General features: G+C 32.6%; 1 protein-coding gene across 1 annotated transcript in view; it reads left to right on the forward strand.

Annotated features, from left to right (window-relative positions):
* Positions 1–19,313, forward strand: part of LOC123556389 (paired mesoderm homeobox protein 2A-like) — a 34,300-nt gene that overhangs the window by 11,470 nt on the left and 3,517 nt on the right. The window contains exons 2-3 of the mRNA XM_045347053.2: positions 17,797–17,996; positions 19,005–19,221. Of these exons, the coding sequence (XP_045202988.1) occupies positions 17,797–17,996; positions 19,005–19,221 (417 nt within the window). The remainder of the gene's footprint in view (positions 1–17,796; positions 17,997–19,004; positions 19,222–19,313) is intronic.

A 19,313-nucleotide genomic window follows, 5' to 3' on the forward strand; every position in this document is an offset into this window, starting at 1 on the left:
AATGAGATCATTTATGGTACATTGACGTATTCGTGCTTTGCAAACATGGTTATTACGTTATGAAACATATATTTCTAGAGACAACTAGATGCTAATATGTCATTTATAAACAAATAAGGCTTTTAAGATGACACTGTTAAGCAGTCCATGTTTAGCTATTGTTTCTGTTTTTGTGAAGTGGTCACAACAATATACAGAAGTGGTCACAATAATGTACAGATGTAGCTGAAATTCAGATTTAGAAGTGTTTCATTGTCTATCGTAGTTATATAAAAATGCATCCATCCAAATAGCCAAATGGTCTTTCAGATACTCTAGACCAATTATTTAAATAATGACATAAACTGTATTTTTTCAATATTTATAGTAATATTAACTATTGATTAATCATGGTGCCCCATGTATACGCTCTAACCAATGTTCTTAACTCTTCGCGGACAGCTGTTTCAGAAACATATAGTCTGCAGACTTTGCCCTCTGTTAAACAATAGCAGAAAATAAATTAACAAATGTAGCACATATGCAAACTGAAAATTGTGAATTTCTTTTGGAACTCAAAAATATTCATAATCACCTTCAACAAACGGAGCACCCGATGCTGTTGTAGCTATATTAGGTATTTTCACAGTTATTCTTTGGAGTAATTATTCTCGTGCAAAACACACAATGACTGATGCAGCAGCAAGTACATGGAAGCTAAATTCCGAACTTCAGTGATGTATTGTCTGTGCACTTCTGCGTTAGAAAATATCAATCTAACTTTTGAGAGCTTTGTTTTGTCTCTAGATATTCATACATGTTGGGTACGGTGCTTTTAGATTTGTGAGCACCAGATTCTTACATGCGATGCCCAGGTTTTATTCAAATCATGGGATAAGATTGGTATAACAATTACAGTTGACACTTGAGGAAGTTGAATGTTTCAAAGGTAGATTTGTTACCATCTATTGTAAGGTATATGGTAAAATATTTTATATACCGGCGACTAAAGAATAAAAAACCATGTATTCAACAACCATCGGATACTAGTACTGAAAAATATTCAATAATTAGACTACATGCTTTAGTTGTGACGTCAATATTACGTCCGAAATGACGTAATGAATGCGTCTCGAAGTTCTATGCGTCAAACCATTCACCCTTTTTAAAAGAAATTTCAGTCTTATTTACCTTAAGTTATAGTAATTTTAAATGGTATATGTCATTAAAGCAGCACTTAGATCTGCATTGATGCATTCATCCCTCGTGGGTTTTGCCTCGGCGGGATTCGAGCCTGGCAAAATCAACCCGAACCGAATGCAATATTGCAGATCAAGTTACTGTTATAATAACCCTATTACATTATACCATGCCTATGGAACAACCGTTTCATGGTTAACACGTTCAAATGTACTTTACATTCAAAAATACAAAAACACATGCAATGGCGCCAATTCATTCTCTTCTCTATATGGAGTATTGAAAGTAAAATTAAGTAAAACATAAATACGGTACATATTGTAATATTGAAAGCAGAAGTAAGTTAAACATGACTATTGTACATTGAAAGCAGAAGTAAGAAAAAGATGAATACGATACCTAGCACATATAAGTAAAACATGAATATTGTAATAATGAAAGCAGAAATAAGTAAAACATTACTTTTCTAAAATTGAAAGCATAAGTAAGTCAAACATGACTATTTTAATAATGAAAGCATAAGTAAATCAAACATGACATTTTTAATAATGAAAGCATAAGTAAATCAAACATTACTTTTCTAAAATTGAAAGCATAAGTAAGTCAAACATGACTATTTTAATAATGAAAGCATAAGTAAATCAAACATGACTATTTTAATAATGAAAGCATAAGTAAATCAAACATGACTTTTTCAATAATGAAAGCATAAGTAAATCAAACATGACTTTTTCAATAATGAAAGCATAAGTAAATCAAACATGGCTTTTTTAATAATGAAAGCATAAGTAAATCAAACATTACTTTTCTAAAATTGAAAGCATAAGTAAGTCAAACATGACTATTTTAATAATGAAAGCATAAGTAAATAAAACATGACTTTTTTAATGATGAAAGCATAAGTAAATCAAACATGACTATTTTAATAATGAAAGCAGAAATAAACAAAATATATACGATATCTGTTGTAAATACGTAAATCATGACTAGCGGAATAAATAAAACATGACTATCAGAAATACTTAATGAATGAATACGATACCTATATGTAATATTTAAAGCAGACGTAAGTAAATCACTTCTACTGTAATATAAAAACCATAAATATTTAAAACATGAACACGTTACATAGTGCGGTATACGTATTTTAATATTGATCAGACTTTTTTTATTAAGGTATAAGGATGACAAATATGTTTATTGTTTTCATTTTCATGATGAAATACTAAAGAATACGGCACAGTAATCGATGGTGTTTGTTATTCATAGTGTGACGAAAATTTACTTGAAATAATTTTCGTTCCAGAATTGTATAGTAAAAAGTTACATTTGTGTTTTTTTGATTGCAAAGCTATGAACTTACTACGCATTTCATTTCTAATTGTAAAATATTTCAAAACTGTTTCAAATATATTCGCTTGAATTACTTTGAAATGAAATTTCGCCTATGGGTAGAAAATGTAAGTTAAAACTGTTTCTTCGTTGTCATGAGGTTTTAGAGTATACTTGTACAAACAAAGAGAACGTTTAGAAATCGTTGAAACAAATATGACAAGGTTTTGTGGTTAGATCTTCGGGTTAGCATTTTAGAAATCGTCAATTTATAAACTTTTTACTTCAAATGACTTTTATATGAAGTGTATCAATCTATTTGCTTTCATACAACTACTTGTTAGCAGATTTCCAAAGAAGATATGAAACCAAAATATGTTCAACATTTGCAACGACTCAAGTTTTAATTTTAATTCATTAGGTTCCAGAATATTCTCAGTTTTTAAACCAATAATCGTCAATTTTCAAAAACCGAAATAACTAAATGTAATTTTGTTTTTGTCTCCGTGCAGTTTTTGTTATTTCTTGCAAAACCAACTGTCTTTATGACAGAAGCAATGCATTTTCAATTAAACAGAACATCTATTATTCATACCGGTATATAGGCTGCGGATATTATTTCTCAGTCACTTCTTCACTTGTAATTATACCAAAGATATTTCTCAGCGTTTTATTCCCGCTGGATCTTACAGCCACACTCCGAGTGTCGCTCACATTTGGGATGTCACCTCAACGGGTATAAAAATTGCCTGAATTCACACCTTCCAAATGAAACACTTTCATTTCGGGAAATATTTCAGTCCCATGTTACGTTTGGCTCTCTGTGACTGTGACAACTTTGTCTGGGAGTGATGTGACGCCAATAGATATATACAGTGAGGAAAAATCTGCTGCCATTTACAGGAATAGTGTCAGAAGTGTCGAAATAACTTTGCTGAGTGCGGAGATGATGCAGTGTTTTGAACGCTCTTCTCATATAATAACGTCCAATGGTGTGACTTTGTTTTAAATTATTCAAAACTTTCTGAAATATCTACCGCCACTCTGCTATCATTTTTCTGGCTGGTAAAAGAAAACAGTTTTATGACTTGATATAGATAGATTTTGAAAACATTTTATTGTCAACTGACGAAATATTTCCCTAGCTACCGGCTCAGCAGTAATTTGTTCAGTGTATAGAAAATGTGATGCTTATACACATGTTGACTTGACAAACATACTGTTAAATTGCATCTAAGATATTTCCATCGAAGTCTTGCCAATGAGCGTGGACTATCTTAGATTCGAGTTAACGTTAAGACATACAAGATCGTTTTAAAGAAAGCTAGTGACATCACATTCTTCTGTTCAAAGAATACTTACATTTTAGAAAATCTTATATATATATATATGTTTAAGAACGCCTGTTGTGCAGCTGGCGCTTTATTTGTGAAAAAAATTCAATAAGCTAACTTAAAAGTGAAGTTTTTGTTTTTCTTAATTCTCTTGTATTATATACTTTTTCAATCATTAAGATCTGTTTTGTCAGTGTGATGATAAAGAAAAAATAAATATGTATATATGGTGGATAGTTTAGATAGATATAAAAAATGAAAATACAAACAATAAAACCAATGATGATTACTCTTGAACCAATAAAACAATAACCATGAGTTGGTTGCTGACGTTGATAAACGTTCAAATAAACTCCATAGCAACCATAATAAATGACTACTGAATGATACTTTGACGCTTTGCATGTTATAAATGATATTGCGCAAACACAGTCAACCTTCGTTGCTGTGTCTAATTCAATTCTTCAAATCAAATAATCAAGATATTTAATCGTGTAAGTGCAACATATAGAGACTTACACTAAGCCCTCTTTACACAAGGGAAACAATTTGTTTATAGAGTGAAATTGTTGAGTGAACATCGTCCTGTCCATGATATATCAGTGCAATGGAAAAACAAGCTTTCTATGTTACCTGCTATACAGTTATAGGACAAGGGGTAGCTGGAGAATCAATTTTGATTTGGAACTTTCAGGCCTGTTATCTTGTCAGCATGATGTCCCATTAAGAATCAGATAATGTGAATTAATGGCATTGACCAATTTGATAAGCTTGGAATCAGTTCTAATGGTGGTTTGAGAATTTTAGAACATGTTCAATGATTGTAAAACTTTAGTCAAAAGGTTAAATTCTGTGTCTCACAACAAGAATGAATGTGATAACCCAATAGTTGTTTTATTTTGAGATGTGTTTTATTAAAAATCTTTATTGAAACTGTTTTACATAATGAAATTATGAATAAACAATGTAATCATTTTATATTGTAACTTGTGATAAAATATAATGTAAATGGCAATATTTCATAATACTATAATATGAATGCAACTTTGAATCACAAGACTTTAAGCTAGAAATTTATAATTCAGGGGCGTAGTTAGGCTAAAATGGAATTGTAGGCCACTGTCCAAGGAGGGTATGGCATGCTTCCACAGAAATTTTTCATATTATAGATGCAAAATGGTGCTTTTTGGTTTATATCTGGACTTTTATGTTTTTCATTTTTCAAAATGAAGTGTAGACCAGGGGAGCTATTGTACAATTTAGAAAGTACACCAGTGTCAAAGGCGTAGCTGGGCCATAATGGAAGTATGAGTCACTGTTCTAAGGGGGATGGGGTGATGTTACCCCTGAAAAAATACGTTCTAGATAAGACTTGATGTGTTTTGGTGAAGTTCATAATTCAGGGGCGTTGCTAGGCTAAAATTGAAGTGTATGCCATTGTCCTGTGAGTTCTGGGGCATGCTCCCACGTAAAAATTGCACAAATTAGATGCAAAATGTATTTTTGCAAAATTCATAATTCTGGGGTTTAGCTAGGTCAAAATGGAAGTGTAAGCCACTGTCCTAGAGGGTTCGGGAAAAACTGGACATCATAGAGGCAAAGCGGTGCATTTTTTTGTGTGTGTGTAACTGGACCTTTAAACTTTTTCATGAAGTGTAGACCCAGTGGAACTACTGTACCTTATAGAAAGTACACCAGTGTCAAGTGCGTAGCAGGGACAAAATGGAAGTGTAAGGCACTGTACTAGGGTGTTTGGTTGGGGAGGGGGCGCAGTCATGCTCCCCGGAAGATTTTTACATTCTAAATGCAAAATATGGTGCTATCTGACGAAATTCATAATTAATGGCGTAGCTAGGCCAAAATGGAAGTGTAAGACACTGTCTTAGGAGGGTTTGGGAGCATGCTCCCTGTAGAATTCTTACATTATAGATACAAAGTTAATTTCTAAATGTAAAATGGTGCGTCTTGGCGCATTTTGTAACCTTTCCGTTGTTTAAATTGTCAATGGTGCAGACTAAAAGGGAATGCATGGCCAGTGTATAATAGTGATATATTTTCGCACTGCCTCTTTTCAAAATTAAATATGCTAATGTTATATTTAGTACACATATCTATTTCCCCTTTTTCTATAAAACTGCATGCACATTTAGTGAAGAAATAACATAAGTACTTTAATATTCAATTTATATTTTAACATTATGTACAATATTTAAAGGTCTTTTGAATTTACTAATACAGAATATTACTTTTTGTCGACTCTACCTGACAATAATTCATAATACCTATGCTCTGAACCTTTAGACAAGCCTGTAAGGGGTTTTCTAGGCCGGGTAGGAACCTCTGTTTTTTAGAGATTAAGGATCATTACATTTCAAATTTTGTTGAAAATGAAATAACAAAAAAGACTTCATCAGTATTCACCTTAAACTTGGATCTATTAATGCTTTACAGATAACAATGTTCACCCTATCTTTCAAAATGTAAGTAACCGAGAAACACAATTTAAATCACCAAATAAATCACGAGGATTCGAACTGGCAGAAAAAATATAAAGATTAAACAAAATAATGTTAAATAAACAAAATAATGTTAAATATGTTGTGAAAAAAACTATTTTTAATGATAATTAACCCATATGGTATTTATGTTTCCATACATTTGGTAGCCGTTACGAGATACAAGAGACGTTTTCACAAACAGTTTCTTTTACTTAATGACGGTTAATGGATTATTAAACAATCAGTTCCTTGTCTATTATTATTATCTCTTGCTAAATATCAAATAAATAATTGCATATTATTATGCCTATTAGCTCAACTATTCGAAGAATGAGTAGATCTATCCTACTCAACTCAACGTCGGCGTCACACCTGATTAAGTTGTTCAAAACAGTCCCTATTTTGACAGTCTTTTGAGATAAAGCTTTGAAACTTTCAACACTTGTTTACCATCACCATGTCCAGTTATAGGCACGAGTACATAGCTCCATCAGGGATTTTGGCTGAATTATGACCCCTTTTGACTTGAAATTCTTGATTAAGGTTTTTCGTACCAGTTCATATTTTATATAACGAGATTGACATATGGCTTTGAAACTTTTATCACCTGTTTATCATAGCAACCTCTATCTGTAGACAAGAGTACATAACTCTGACAAATATTTTGGCTGAATTTTGGCCCTTTTTTGAAAATTGGTTCAGTTTTTGTACAAGTCTATGTTTTGTCAAAATTATTTGACATATTATGGCTTTTAAACATTGAACATTTGCTTACCATCATGATTTCCATCTGTACGCAAGAGTACATAAATCTGACAACTATTTTGGCTGTATTATGGCCTTTTTTGAACTTGGAAATCAGTTCAGTTTTTCGGACAAGTCAGCGTTTTGTCAAAACTATTTGACACGTGGCTTAGAAAGTTTGAACACTTATTTAATATCATCATGATTTCAATCTGTAGGCAAAAGTACATAACTCTGTCAACTATTTTGGCTGAATTATGGCATTTTTTGGACTTGGAAATCAGTTAATTTTTTTATAATAGTCCATATTTTGCCTAAACTCTTTATCATATGGCTTTGAAACTTTGACCACTTGTTTACCATCATAGTCTACATAATTATGTAGGCAAGACTTCATAACTAGGACAAGGACATTAGCCCAGTTTAGCCCTTTTTATGCCCCCGAAGGGAGGCATATAGTTTTTGAACCGTCTGTCGGTCCGCAATTTTCGTGTCCGGTCCATATCTTTGTCATCGATAGATGGATTTTCAAATAACTTGCATGAATGTGTACCACAGTAAGACGACGTGTCGCGCGCAAGACCCAGGTCCGTAGCTCAAAGGTCAAGGTCACACTTAGACATTAAAGGATAGTGCATTGATGGGCGTGTCCGGTCCATATCTTTGTCATCGATGGATGGATTTTCAAATAACTTGGCATGAATGTGTACCACAGTAAGACGACGTGTCGCGCGCAAGACCCACGTCCGTAGCTCAAAGGTCAAGGTCACACTTAGACGTTAAAGGATAGTGCATTGATGGGCGTGTCCGGTCCATATCTTTGTCATCGATGGATGGATTTTCAAATAACTCGGCATGAATGTGTACCACAGTAAGACGACGTGTCGAGCGCAAGACCCAGCTCCGTAGCTCAGAGGTCAAGGTCACACTTAGACGTTAAAGGATAGTGCATTGATGGGCATGTCCGGTCCATATCTTTGTCATCGATGGATGGATTTTCAAATAACTTGGCATGAATGTGTACCACAGTTAGACGACGTGTCGCGCGCAAGACCCAGGTCCGTAGCTCAAAGGTCAAGGTCACACTTAGACATTAAAGGTCATTTTTCATGATAGTGCATTGATGGGCGTTTCCGGTCCATATCATTGTCATTCATGCATGGATTTTAAAATAACTACGCATGAATGTGTGACACAGTAAGACGACGTGTCGCGCGCAAGACCCAGCTCCGTAGGTCAAAGGTCCTAAACTCTAACATCGGCCATAACTATTCATTCAAAGTACCATTGGGGGCATGTGTCATCCTATGGAGACAGCTCTTGTTTGACATTAGTCTGTTATCAACAGTTTATAATCAGGAAGGAACAGTGTATTAATTTGGAGTTCCTTTGTTATTTAGGTTTTGAAAGAGAAGGTAAACAATAAGGTGAACGCTGGTATCTGTAAACCATTTTGATCCAAGTTTTAATTGTACACTAGTTAATTCTTATTTGTTATTTCATTTTCAACAAAATCTATGTAAGTAACCCTGAATCTCTAAAAAAAATGGAGGTCCGTACCCCTAGAAAACCCCAAACAGGATTGTCTAGCGGTATGGATCCGTACCCTTAGACACTTCCTTTTATGTGTTCTAATGTTAAATCAGTTTGTTAACTGTGCACACTTATAACAAAAATGACTTGTTTAAGTAACTACAGTTACATGTTTCCTTTTTTCGTAATTTCAGAGCTCAAAAATAATTGATTCAATATCTGAGTTACACTTGAATCTGTATAAAAAGTTTTAAGCTACAAGTACTTTTCTGTATGACTGTCTACTTCAATTTTTTTAGTTTACACGTTAAATATATTTTAATTCACAAGTTTTTGTTTCATTTTTTTAATGACTTTACTGATGCTTGAACAGAGTTGTTTCAAATTCATGAGCTATGCCATTTTATGCTGTAGTGTATCACAATGTTGTGGTTTTACATGTTTTACACATTCCTTCTTATCATTTCACACACTGTCCAGATTTGACCACTGTTGTAATTTATAGCCCCACTGCTGAGTTTAAATGTCCATTTTATTGACTTGGGGGCTAATATTAATTACATGCATCATTTTAGCAATCTAGGAGAAATTCCCTCTCTACCCTTGTCCTATAACTGTATACAGGATAACACAGTCACGCATCTACAATAAAGTTTGATAGCAGCTGTCTCCATTTTTTTCCAAATATTTTACGTAGGATCATTTTTTTTTTCAGCTCAAATAACTCTTTTTCAGAAAATGATATATAAATTATTTTTTTCCAGACTGTGTACTTTGATGCAGTTAACTACACAAATATCTAAAATAGGTAGTGCCTACTTGAAGTTTGTGTTTTTAGTTCCACTGCCCATAACGTATGATAAAATAGAATATATATAAATTAGCCCTTTCGGGTAAGATCACGTTCTAACATATTACAATTTTGCGTTTTGTATTTTCTTTAATGTTGACTAAAGATTTATATCCTAAAACCTACTATATCCTGAACATGGCCCGGCAATCTACCCTGTGTATGACCTGGCAGTCTAATGCAATCAGAATGTATAGTATAAGTTACTACAAGAATTCAGTTCTGTTCTGTTTAAATATGTAAATTTAAATCATAATCCTGAATCCAAAGAGATTATTATGGACATATAGTCAAATCTGGTACGAATTACTTTTTCGATTTCTACCATTAGGGTATGAGCTGTATCCTATATAACAACAACAACAACAACAACAACAACAATAATAATAATAATAATAATAATAATAATAATAATAATAATTTCAACAATAATTTTTTTAATAATGATAGTAATCATTTATAAAATAGTAGCAGTGATAATAATAATAATAATAATGATAATAACAATAATAATACTAATTAGCGAAGAATTTTCTATATCAAATAACCATTATTATTATTATTATTATGATCACCATCATAATATTGCCATTATTCTATTTATTGTTATAGTAATAATTATAGCATTCATCTGATGCGCAATATTGTTTTAGGCATGCATTTCATGTATGACTTTTCTCAAATTTAAACATATTTCCATCATTTTGAAAACAACTTAAAGAAAATAGCGCGCCATATTTTCAACGATTTTATCGTAATACTCCATAAAAGCCATTTTCTGAGACTGTAATTTTTTGAAATCAAATCCCTATCACACCTAAACAAGCGGACGTTTATGGAACATCAATCAAAACTGTAGCCATCTAAAGTCCCCACCCGCGGCGAGTGTAATTAATATCCCGAACACAGAGTTAAAGGACCATTCCGCCTTGTGACCTTGATTAATCAAAGTCACCGCAAAAGTGATCAAGTTAATCAAAGCGCAAAATACAAGTGTAAAATTACCGATTTTAAGGGGAGAGCTGTAGCAGAAATGACGAAGGAACTGGTGAAAAATGAGCTGAAATTATCGCAGCAGAATGTATACGTTCGGCGAACAATTTGTTATAGTTTACCGTTCCGCTCTGTTGATTTAGTCACGTGGTGTCATGGTGTTGCACGCGTTTCTTTCAGATTAATCAGCAGGAATTTGCATGCTAATCATAGATGCCTGTCGCAAAGTCATTAAAACTATATTGCCTTCATTTAACAATAATAACAATTTGTATAACATTTTGTAACGGTTTGATGTCGCACTATGATAACCATAGAAACACAATGGGTGCCTGTCACGCGACGCCGTCACGAAACATGTTCAGTTACTGAGCCTTTTGTTATGTTCATGTAAAGGAGATGTTAATGGTGTTATAATATACTTTCACGCTGACTTAATGGGCCCTAATTGAAAACCTGTTTTCTATTGTTTTGACTTGATAATGTGTGTGGTATGGACATCCCGCAATCTGTTGAGGAATTAAATGATGGAAACGTTTTCTAGTTCACACCACGGTTATAGAATATTTAAGCTGTATACATTATTGATATGAATTTAAAGATAAATATTCTTACTAAATTTGGAAAGAACATATTTGAACTGTTTAAGCTAACCGGACGTTATACCAGAGCGACCTAACAAAAATATGTATGGTCTGATTTCTTATTTAAATATTCAACGTAGTCTTTCAAAACCTTTTCTTTTCGCGTAGTAAAATATGAGAAAATTCTATCAGTATTTTACAATTGATCTAAATCATAGATTAAAATGAATTCATACCTAACTTGATGTTGCGAGGTTAGTAAAGTCCTACAAAAAAGGGAAGGAATGGGTGGATTTTTATCATCCATTGTATTACTCGCCCTTAAAAATACGCTCTTGGTGCTTTCATTTCAGACATTCATTGGTGGACTGATATCTTGAATGGACCCTGTTCATATAATCGGAATTTTTGTTACTTATTTTAGAGCTTATCTCAGTGGGGAAATATTTTATTAAGTCTCCTCTAGCAAGTTGAATATAATGTGAACGCAAGTTTAGCGTACTCCGGGGTACACCAGTTCCTTTTACATAGATAACTGACCGTACCAAGGCGCCCATATAATCAACGTAGTTTTATATGTCCTGTATGTTGTCCTTTATGTTCTTCTATCATTTTACGCTCTCTCCGTTTTTTTAAACTCTTTTGTACCTCCACTCTCCCTTTTAAATACATGTATATCGTTCATATAATTAAATGTGTCTTGTTTATGGTTGTATGCGGTATTGTACCGCCACAGTGTCTATTCCGGAGAGGTCTTCTTTGCGGTGTGTTTACTTGCTCAATGCTTCAAAGGAGACAACTCTTATTTTTTCATTTTTCACAATTAGAATTATATGAATGGTTTAAATCTTTTCTAAACTACACAATATATTAAAATGGATTTAACCGATTTTCATACATTTGAAATACTTCTATAACAAACATTTTTTCAGTATTAAACAGATTTTCGAAATTATATTAAAATTAATTGAACCGATTTTCATACACTGTGGAACCACGTAACAAGATTGTTGTTATATGATATAGCTATAAATCAAGGAAATAAGAGAAACACTAACTCAAATGTAATAAAACATGATTATTTAAGCATACATTTCTGATTTACAAATACTGATACGGAACATACTTTTTTAATCATGTTACACATTGCAAAAATATCAAGCATAGCACTAAGTAACAAAAAATGAACAAAACATCATTTAATGAGAGAAACAAATTACAAGTCATGTCTTTTGTAATAACGTGTGACCAATCATTCGAATTGCATGTACATGCACAATGTATATTTCATACAAGTATAATGCTATATACAATGGTGGACATGTGTCAGATTGATGTTATGTTCATCTCTCATTTTTGACTAAAACAGACGAATTCAAGTGGAGATATATAGCTTTAACAATGTAATAATCATTGGCAAAAAAATGCTAAATTTCAACTTGTGAAGCCAATTATCCAGGCAGCTTTGTCAAAATGCCACTAGGATGATTTTTTTCTCTTTTACTTCATTTCGATGTTAGATTTAAACTTTTGTTTCTTGCACGGTTCTGTAATGTTTGTTGGGTCCAAATACATAAAATGTAGAAAAATAATTCGACGGTTTCAATTTAGTTGTTCACTTGTCCTCTAGTCATTGTGTCATATAATATCATTCCATAGGTGACTTGTCTTAAGGTCACTGTATCACGTAAATGTTATTCCATAGTTTAAATGTTTGCTGTGATCATTGTGCGACATACTATCGATTTAGATGTTAACTAGTGACATTGTCGTATAAAATTCATATGACAACTTTGATGTTGACTTATCTTGTAGTTTTTATATAATACACGATAATTCGACGGACGGTTTCAATTTAGAATGGTAATTGTGTCATATACGATGATTACATTGTTTCAATTAGAGAATTAGTTATCTAGTTGCCGTTGCTTCTAATATATTAAAAGTCTAAGATAAAAAAGCAGGTCTCCGAGATAGAGGTAAGATAAAGAAATAGTATTACTAATATAAGTAATTCTATATGTTGTAAGTTACAGGATCTTTACTGATACCATATAACTATGAAAATGATCGTGAAATATTTACTTTTTTGTCACAAAAATACCCGTAACATTTCAATCCCGTCATTTCACCATTTTACGTGTATAGTCTACATATATAAAAATCTCAGTGGACGCGGTATAGTGTGATTTGTTAGTGGCATCATCGCGACAGAGACTTCGGTGAAAAATTCGTCTGATTAATTATTCAGGGAGAGAACGGGGATTTATTCATCACAGAAAATACTTTAATCAGTTTCTTCGCTTCTCTCGGCAAAACGACTTCGTACTTGACAAATTACACGTCATTTGGTTCGCCCTTAATTGGAAATTTATTAAATAAAATTTTACCAAGCGTCCCACGGCACGATGCCGTTGATCATGTGCTTCTACCCAGTCTTTCTGTGATCGTCCTTTTATGATTGTGCGCAGTTTCGGATCAGGGCACTGAATCTCCGCAATGAATACAAATGTAATCCATGCCAAATAAATTCAATTATCTCGGTATAAAAACTGATATCAATATGCGCCACTGAAAAATTCTTGTTTGGGGAAGGTATGTCTGATATTCCTTAAACTTGTTACGGCACCCATGGGTATGAACGGAGTTTAGGCAGGAATATTGGTACACAGTAATCGATAGAGAACCAAATTAAAATATACGCTTATACATACAAATGCAGGTTCCCGCGCAGTAGGAAATATTAAATTGAAATATTTTTTTTCAGAAATTCTAAGATAACAAAACAGTTCGAACGTAACAATATTGCAAAAGATGAAGTTTAACCAGTTACAAATCATTTAGAATCGGAGACAACTAGACAGATTGACATACGTTTATTATTTGATATGCTTAAGCCAATCACTTAACAATAAAATATTTACAGTTTATTTACCGACAGACTGTTGTCAGAATAATAGCTGTGTTCGTACATATCAAATATTAAAGAATAAATCTGCTTTTATCAATATGATCAACTGACACTTCACCCCAAATTATTAGTACTTTTTCTTAGCAGAAACTGTTGCAGACATTGGTTAGACAATTACAGGCAAATGCATGCTTACTCTACATGTATGTAAGTGTAATTCCAACTCTTTATAATTATACAAGTAATACAAGTAATTAATACTAAAGTGGCTATTGAACAACAGTTTTCGAAGAAATACTGCCACATATTTGTTATACATGTATATTGTTTTCTTTTTTCTTGTGGAGAAGGAGAACAGTTTAATGTTCTCTAATATACCACACTGTAAGAAGGTGCTAATATGTATTATACATAAATGAGTAAATTCTATTAATGAGTAACATCCAACACGCTGGTGTATGTGACCAACTTTTCAGTTTTGAAGTTATTTTCCCATACTATGATTTAGATTCATTAAAATCAATTTTGAGAGCCATGGACACATATATAACATCAGCGTAATTGCCAGAATTGCTAACTTTATCCAACAAGATTTTCTTTTCAAATTTGCATTCAGAGCAAAACACTGAAATTGCCGTTCTTTGCGGAAAAAATCATCAGGTGTTTGAAATTCAAATTGATTTGTCATAGATTAATTTACTTTATGCTTTATCAGGTATATTTCGATTTTTAAAGTTCCATAAGGCTGGAAAAATTTATCTTAAAAGCAGATAAAGCAGCTGTCCAAATAGATGTTGTACATACTTAGAGGGCTTGAAAAACACTTATTTCAATATTGCACATGACGGTTTACTGTAGCACTATAAAGGAAGGTAATCAAAACATCAAATTGAGTAATATGCTATACTGTGTTAACCCATATTCAAACCTTGGACAATTACTATGAGGAAACAATTATCGAATATAAGATATAAAAAGATATTAATATATTTCATGTTTACAACAAAAATGTGGCAGCAACATTAATTAATACACAATCCCAAAACCATAGGTGTATACAATATTTTGTCTTTTTTTATTGCATATACATTTCTTACAGTATTTGACACTATCCCAGAAGAAAACATTACGTCATGTCAAATAGCCTTTCGTGGCTTGTAGGGAAAACCTTTGGACCCACGATATTTTTAGAATAATGCAATAAGAGTATTCAAAAAGAACGTTGTTTCAACAGTTATTTTCATAAATATGAAAGCAGATAATGAAATCGTGAAATAAAACATATCGTGTTTAATACTCAAGGTTGCTTTGAATGATACACCCTTTCACAATATTATCATATCTTTAGATAAATGAATATCATAGTAAAACGATTTTGAACATTTATTTTAACTCGTCTGCTGAATTTTCCGTTACAGTTCCTTTTTGTTGCGGGCCTTCTTTGCGATGCATGGCTCTATGGCTGTTTTTAGGGTGTTCTGTGCTTCCGGGAAATCTACCCTTACCTTTTATATTTTAAGTTGTCTGTTGACTGTATACATATCAGAAAGTTACTCCGTGGTACAATACAGTAATTTAAGATACAGAAAACATAATTCTAAAAAAGTATCAGTCAAAAGTAAACTTTTGTATTATACAGATTTATATAGTCTGGCAAAAAAGGCAAACGGAATGACTCGTGGGAGCTTTTGCCAAAAAATTAGATATAACTAAATTCATTGTGTAAGAATTAAATATTTGCCAACAAAATCTGGCAGCTACAAATTGAAAAAAAATGTCTCGAAATATTTGTCTGTAAGTTTTTTTCTCTCCTTTATTAAGATTAACACAGTGATATGTTTGATGGATACCAAACTAGAAAGTCCGTAAACTTATAAAACTTACAAAGTGTGAAACAATTTTTTCTGTTAGTACGTAATATTCCGGTCTAAAAGACTCTTGTAAAAAGTACATATTTATTTTGAATATTTTAAATGCCAGTTTGAATTAGGTTTAAACATCAATGTGCATGGCGAGTTTTGATTTAAGCATTTTATGCAAGTAATATTAAAGGCAACGATGATGACGTAGACAAATAAATGACAGAAAAATATACATTGTATTTGTTAGTTTAAATTTGTTTATTTTACAAGGATTGTAGAGAGCGTTCTTACAATTTAAGACTGCTTGATCAATTCTTAAAGTGAACAGATGACGTAAACAAAATTGTCAACCTCCTCAAATTCTATTGTGTATTAGGAGTAATAAAATTTAAAAGAGAATATGAAAAGTATTATCAGACGGTGCTTCATTCACTCACTAGTCAGGATTAGCATAATACACAAAATCGGAAAGGAATACGACGTAAATTGGCGAATCCAAACAAAATGTCAGGCCATATAATACTCAAGAATAGTGTTATCTCAGGAAAACGTTTTCCAAGCTTTTCATTTTTCAAGATATACGACATACAATACGGATCAATAGTAATTATGGACGAAGCGATTCATTACAAATCGTTGATGCGGATTCGATTCCTTCGGGATGCCATTACGTCCCATTTTCGATCTTCCGCGAGACATTGACAAACTCCAGACCACTGTGTAAAGGATCGTGTTTTCTATAGGTTGCCCTCTCTTTCCATTGTTCCAATTTTGTGCCAGCTAACTCGCTGGAACAGACAAAATGTAGGAAAATTATTAGATAAATATTTAGATAAATAGATGTAAAAGATTGACCGTTTAGTATTGATCAACTGAAGATGGTAATGGCCCGTCTGGACTATCGTATAATTCGCTTTCCCCGTCGGGTTAAGTCCAATATTAAAATGCGGTGCCATCTAATTTTTTGCTATGGGAAAATCGGCCCAAAATACGAAATCCCTAATTTTGTAAAGACAGTCCTTCCCGTAACGTCCTGTTATTGAAGAGTAATTTTTTAAGTGATGTAAAATTGCCAGGATCTTATGTCATGTTTCTGATGTCATGATCGATAAGAAATCCCAGTTGGCACGAGATCAATGGGCGATATCGGCTGCACGAGTTAACTGCTATTTAATGAAACAAGATGGAGCTATTTAAGGGTAAAACGAGTAGTTTAAAATCTCTGATAGAATAGACAGAAGTTGACTCAAATGTTGGTTAGATGAGTAGTTCTTTTTATGAAAGAAACAAATGGGCAAAACGAAGACATAACTAGATATTAATCACCGCTGCCGTCATTCCAAAGTTGATGATAAAATGATAGTTTAACATTTAATGGAAGATGTATTAAATCTAATTGCAATCTAATTAAGCAAATATCCTAATTAAATAACTCGGCGAGATTTTCATCTGTTATATTTAAAAAATTCATATATCAGTATTAGTGATCATTATAGTTTTGGAATTCTTTGATGAGCAGTAATTTGTAAAATGTAATGACTTTCGTAATAGTCTCTTCATTATGTATGACACAGCATAAATGAATCGTTAATTCAAAAGACATAGGAAACATGTTTTTAGCAAAGCAATTGTCCCATCTAACACAAAATCGTTTCCAAATCAACGTTCATGTACTTGTTTATTTCACGTGAACATTCATTTTGGAACGTTATACTACATACACCATTACTCTTGATAATGCATACTAATTTGTGCAGAATATTTAAGAAAAATCTGTCAGAAACATTGCAACAGAAAGGTCTTGTTTTTGTCACGATTTCTGACTGAAACACGAGATGATATACTGATAGTCATACACGATTCTTATCAAATACAATTATAGACGATACTAGGCAAGTAGCACTACAACCTGATTATTTGAGTTTTATTAAAATTCAAACAAGGATCTGATTTTTTTTTCTAATTTTGTATTATAGGGCTTTCGTACAAGATGTACCAACACAGTCACGAGAATGGCATCAGTCCTGAGAAACGGAAACAGCGGCGTATCCGCACAACGTTTACCAGCGCTCAACTAAAGGAGCTTGAGAAAGCCTTCTCAGAGACACATTATCCTGATATATACACACGAGAAGAAATAGCCATGCGTACTGATCTCACAGAAGCAAGAGTACAGGTGGGGAAATACGATTTTGGCAGGATTCATACACCAAAAACAAAATTCAAATTTCGCATATACTAAGTCTAGGTGTAGTAAAAATAATTCTTTAACACTACACTTTTAAATAACAATTTGCTTTGGATAAGGGAATGATCATAGTCACTTTAAAATAAAACGTTAATATACATGATACCGTGTATACATCGAGTTACAAATTAGAATTAGAAAGTGCATCAGTTAATAGATAAATGTTTTATAGATATATTTTTGCTAAACTTGAAGTCTAGGATTTAGCTGCCTGTTAAATCCTTAGAACAGATGTATCTGTATACAAATACTATGAGTTCTATTATTCCAAAAAGTGAAAATATAAAAGTGAAAACTCAGTTTTTTAAACAAAGTACGAAGGTCGTTCACAAAATAAGTAGATGGATGATAGCCAACAAAGATTTCTGAATTTATAACACTTTAACAAATATAGTAATGTATCTATTACAGATGTATCAATTCTGAGATTATTACCTTGTATTCTATTTGTTTTGTGGTCATTTGTTTATGTATAGGACACACACCCCACGTCTTCATAATAATCATTTCTGTTTAAGCTAGTCTTTTTTTGTCATCGATAAAATTACTTCTTTTAATCTGAACAACTTTTCTAATTAAAACCAGAAGTTTCAACAAGATATCAATGTATGTTAATGTAGTAAATACATTTAATTGAAGCTTTTCTCCTGAAATCATAAATCAATTTATTAATAGGTATATTATGTCTTATGTGGCGTGAGGGTGTTGTACATTTCAGACGTCAAACGTTGACTGGGCATCTGACGCGTTATTATAGTTATTAGATAACTTCTATTTTGTATAGCGTGACCTTATACTATTTAGATATTTATACTAAACTGTACATAACGGGAACAAAGCTTAACAGCCAGTATACGTATTAATTGAACACCCATCATAAATATCTGGTGTAGTAAAATTGTTACCAAATTATTAAATTGAAGATGTATTATTCAGGTATGGTTCCAGAACCGCCGAGCAAAGTTCCGTAAAATGGAGAGAGCTAAACAACAACAGCAGAACCAATCACAGCCACAGAGTCCGCCAGTAAAACAAGAAAACAACACTGGAAACAGCAGCAATAATAACAATAACAGTAATAATAGTAATAACAACAACAATAACAACAATAATATTAACAAGGACAAACCTAAACCATTGGAGGACACGCAAGGTATTTCATATTATTAAAGACATGAATATGAAAAACAAAAATAAAGCAATTAATTAATCATGCATGTAAAACACATATTACTGCACTGAATC

The sequence above is a fragment of the Mercenaria mercenaria genome, chromosome 5, assembly GCF_021730395.1.
Source record: "Mercenaria mercenaria strain notata chromosome 5, MADL_Memer_1, whole genome shotgun sequence".
NCBI classification, from domain to species: Eukaryota; Metazoa; Mollusca; class Bivalvia; order Venerida; family Veneridae; genus Mercenaria; species Mercenaria mercenaria.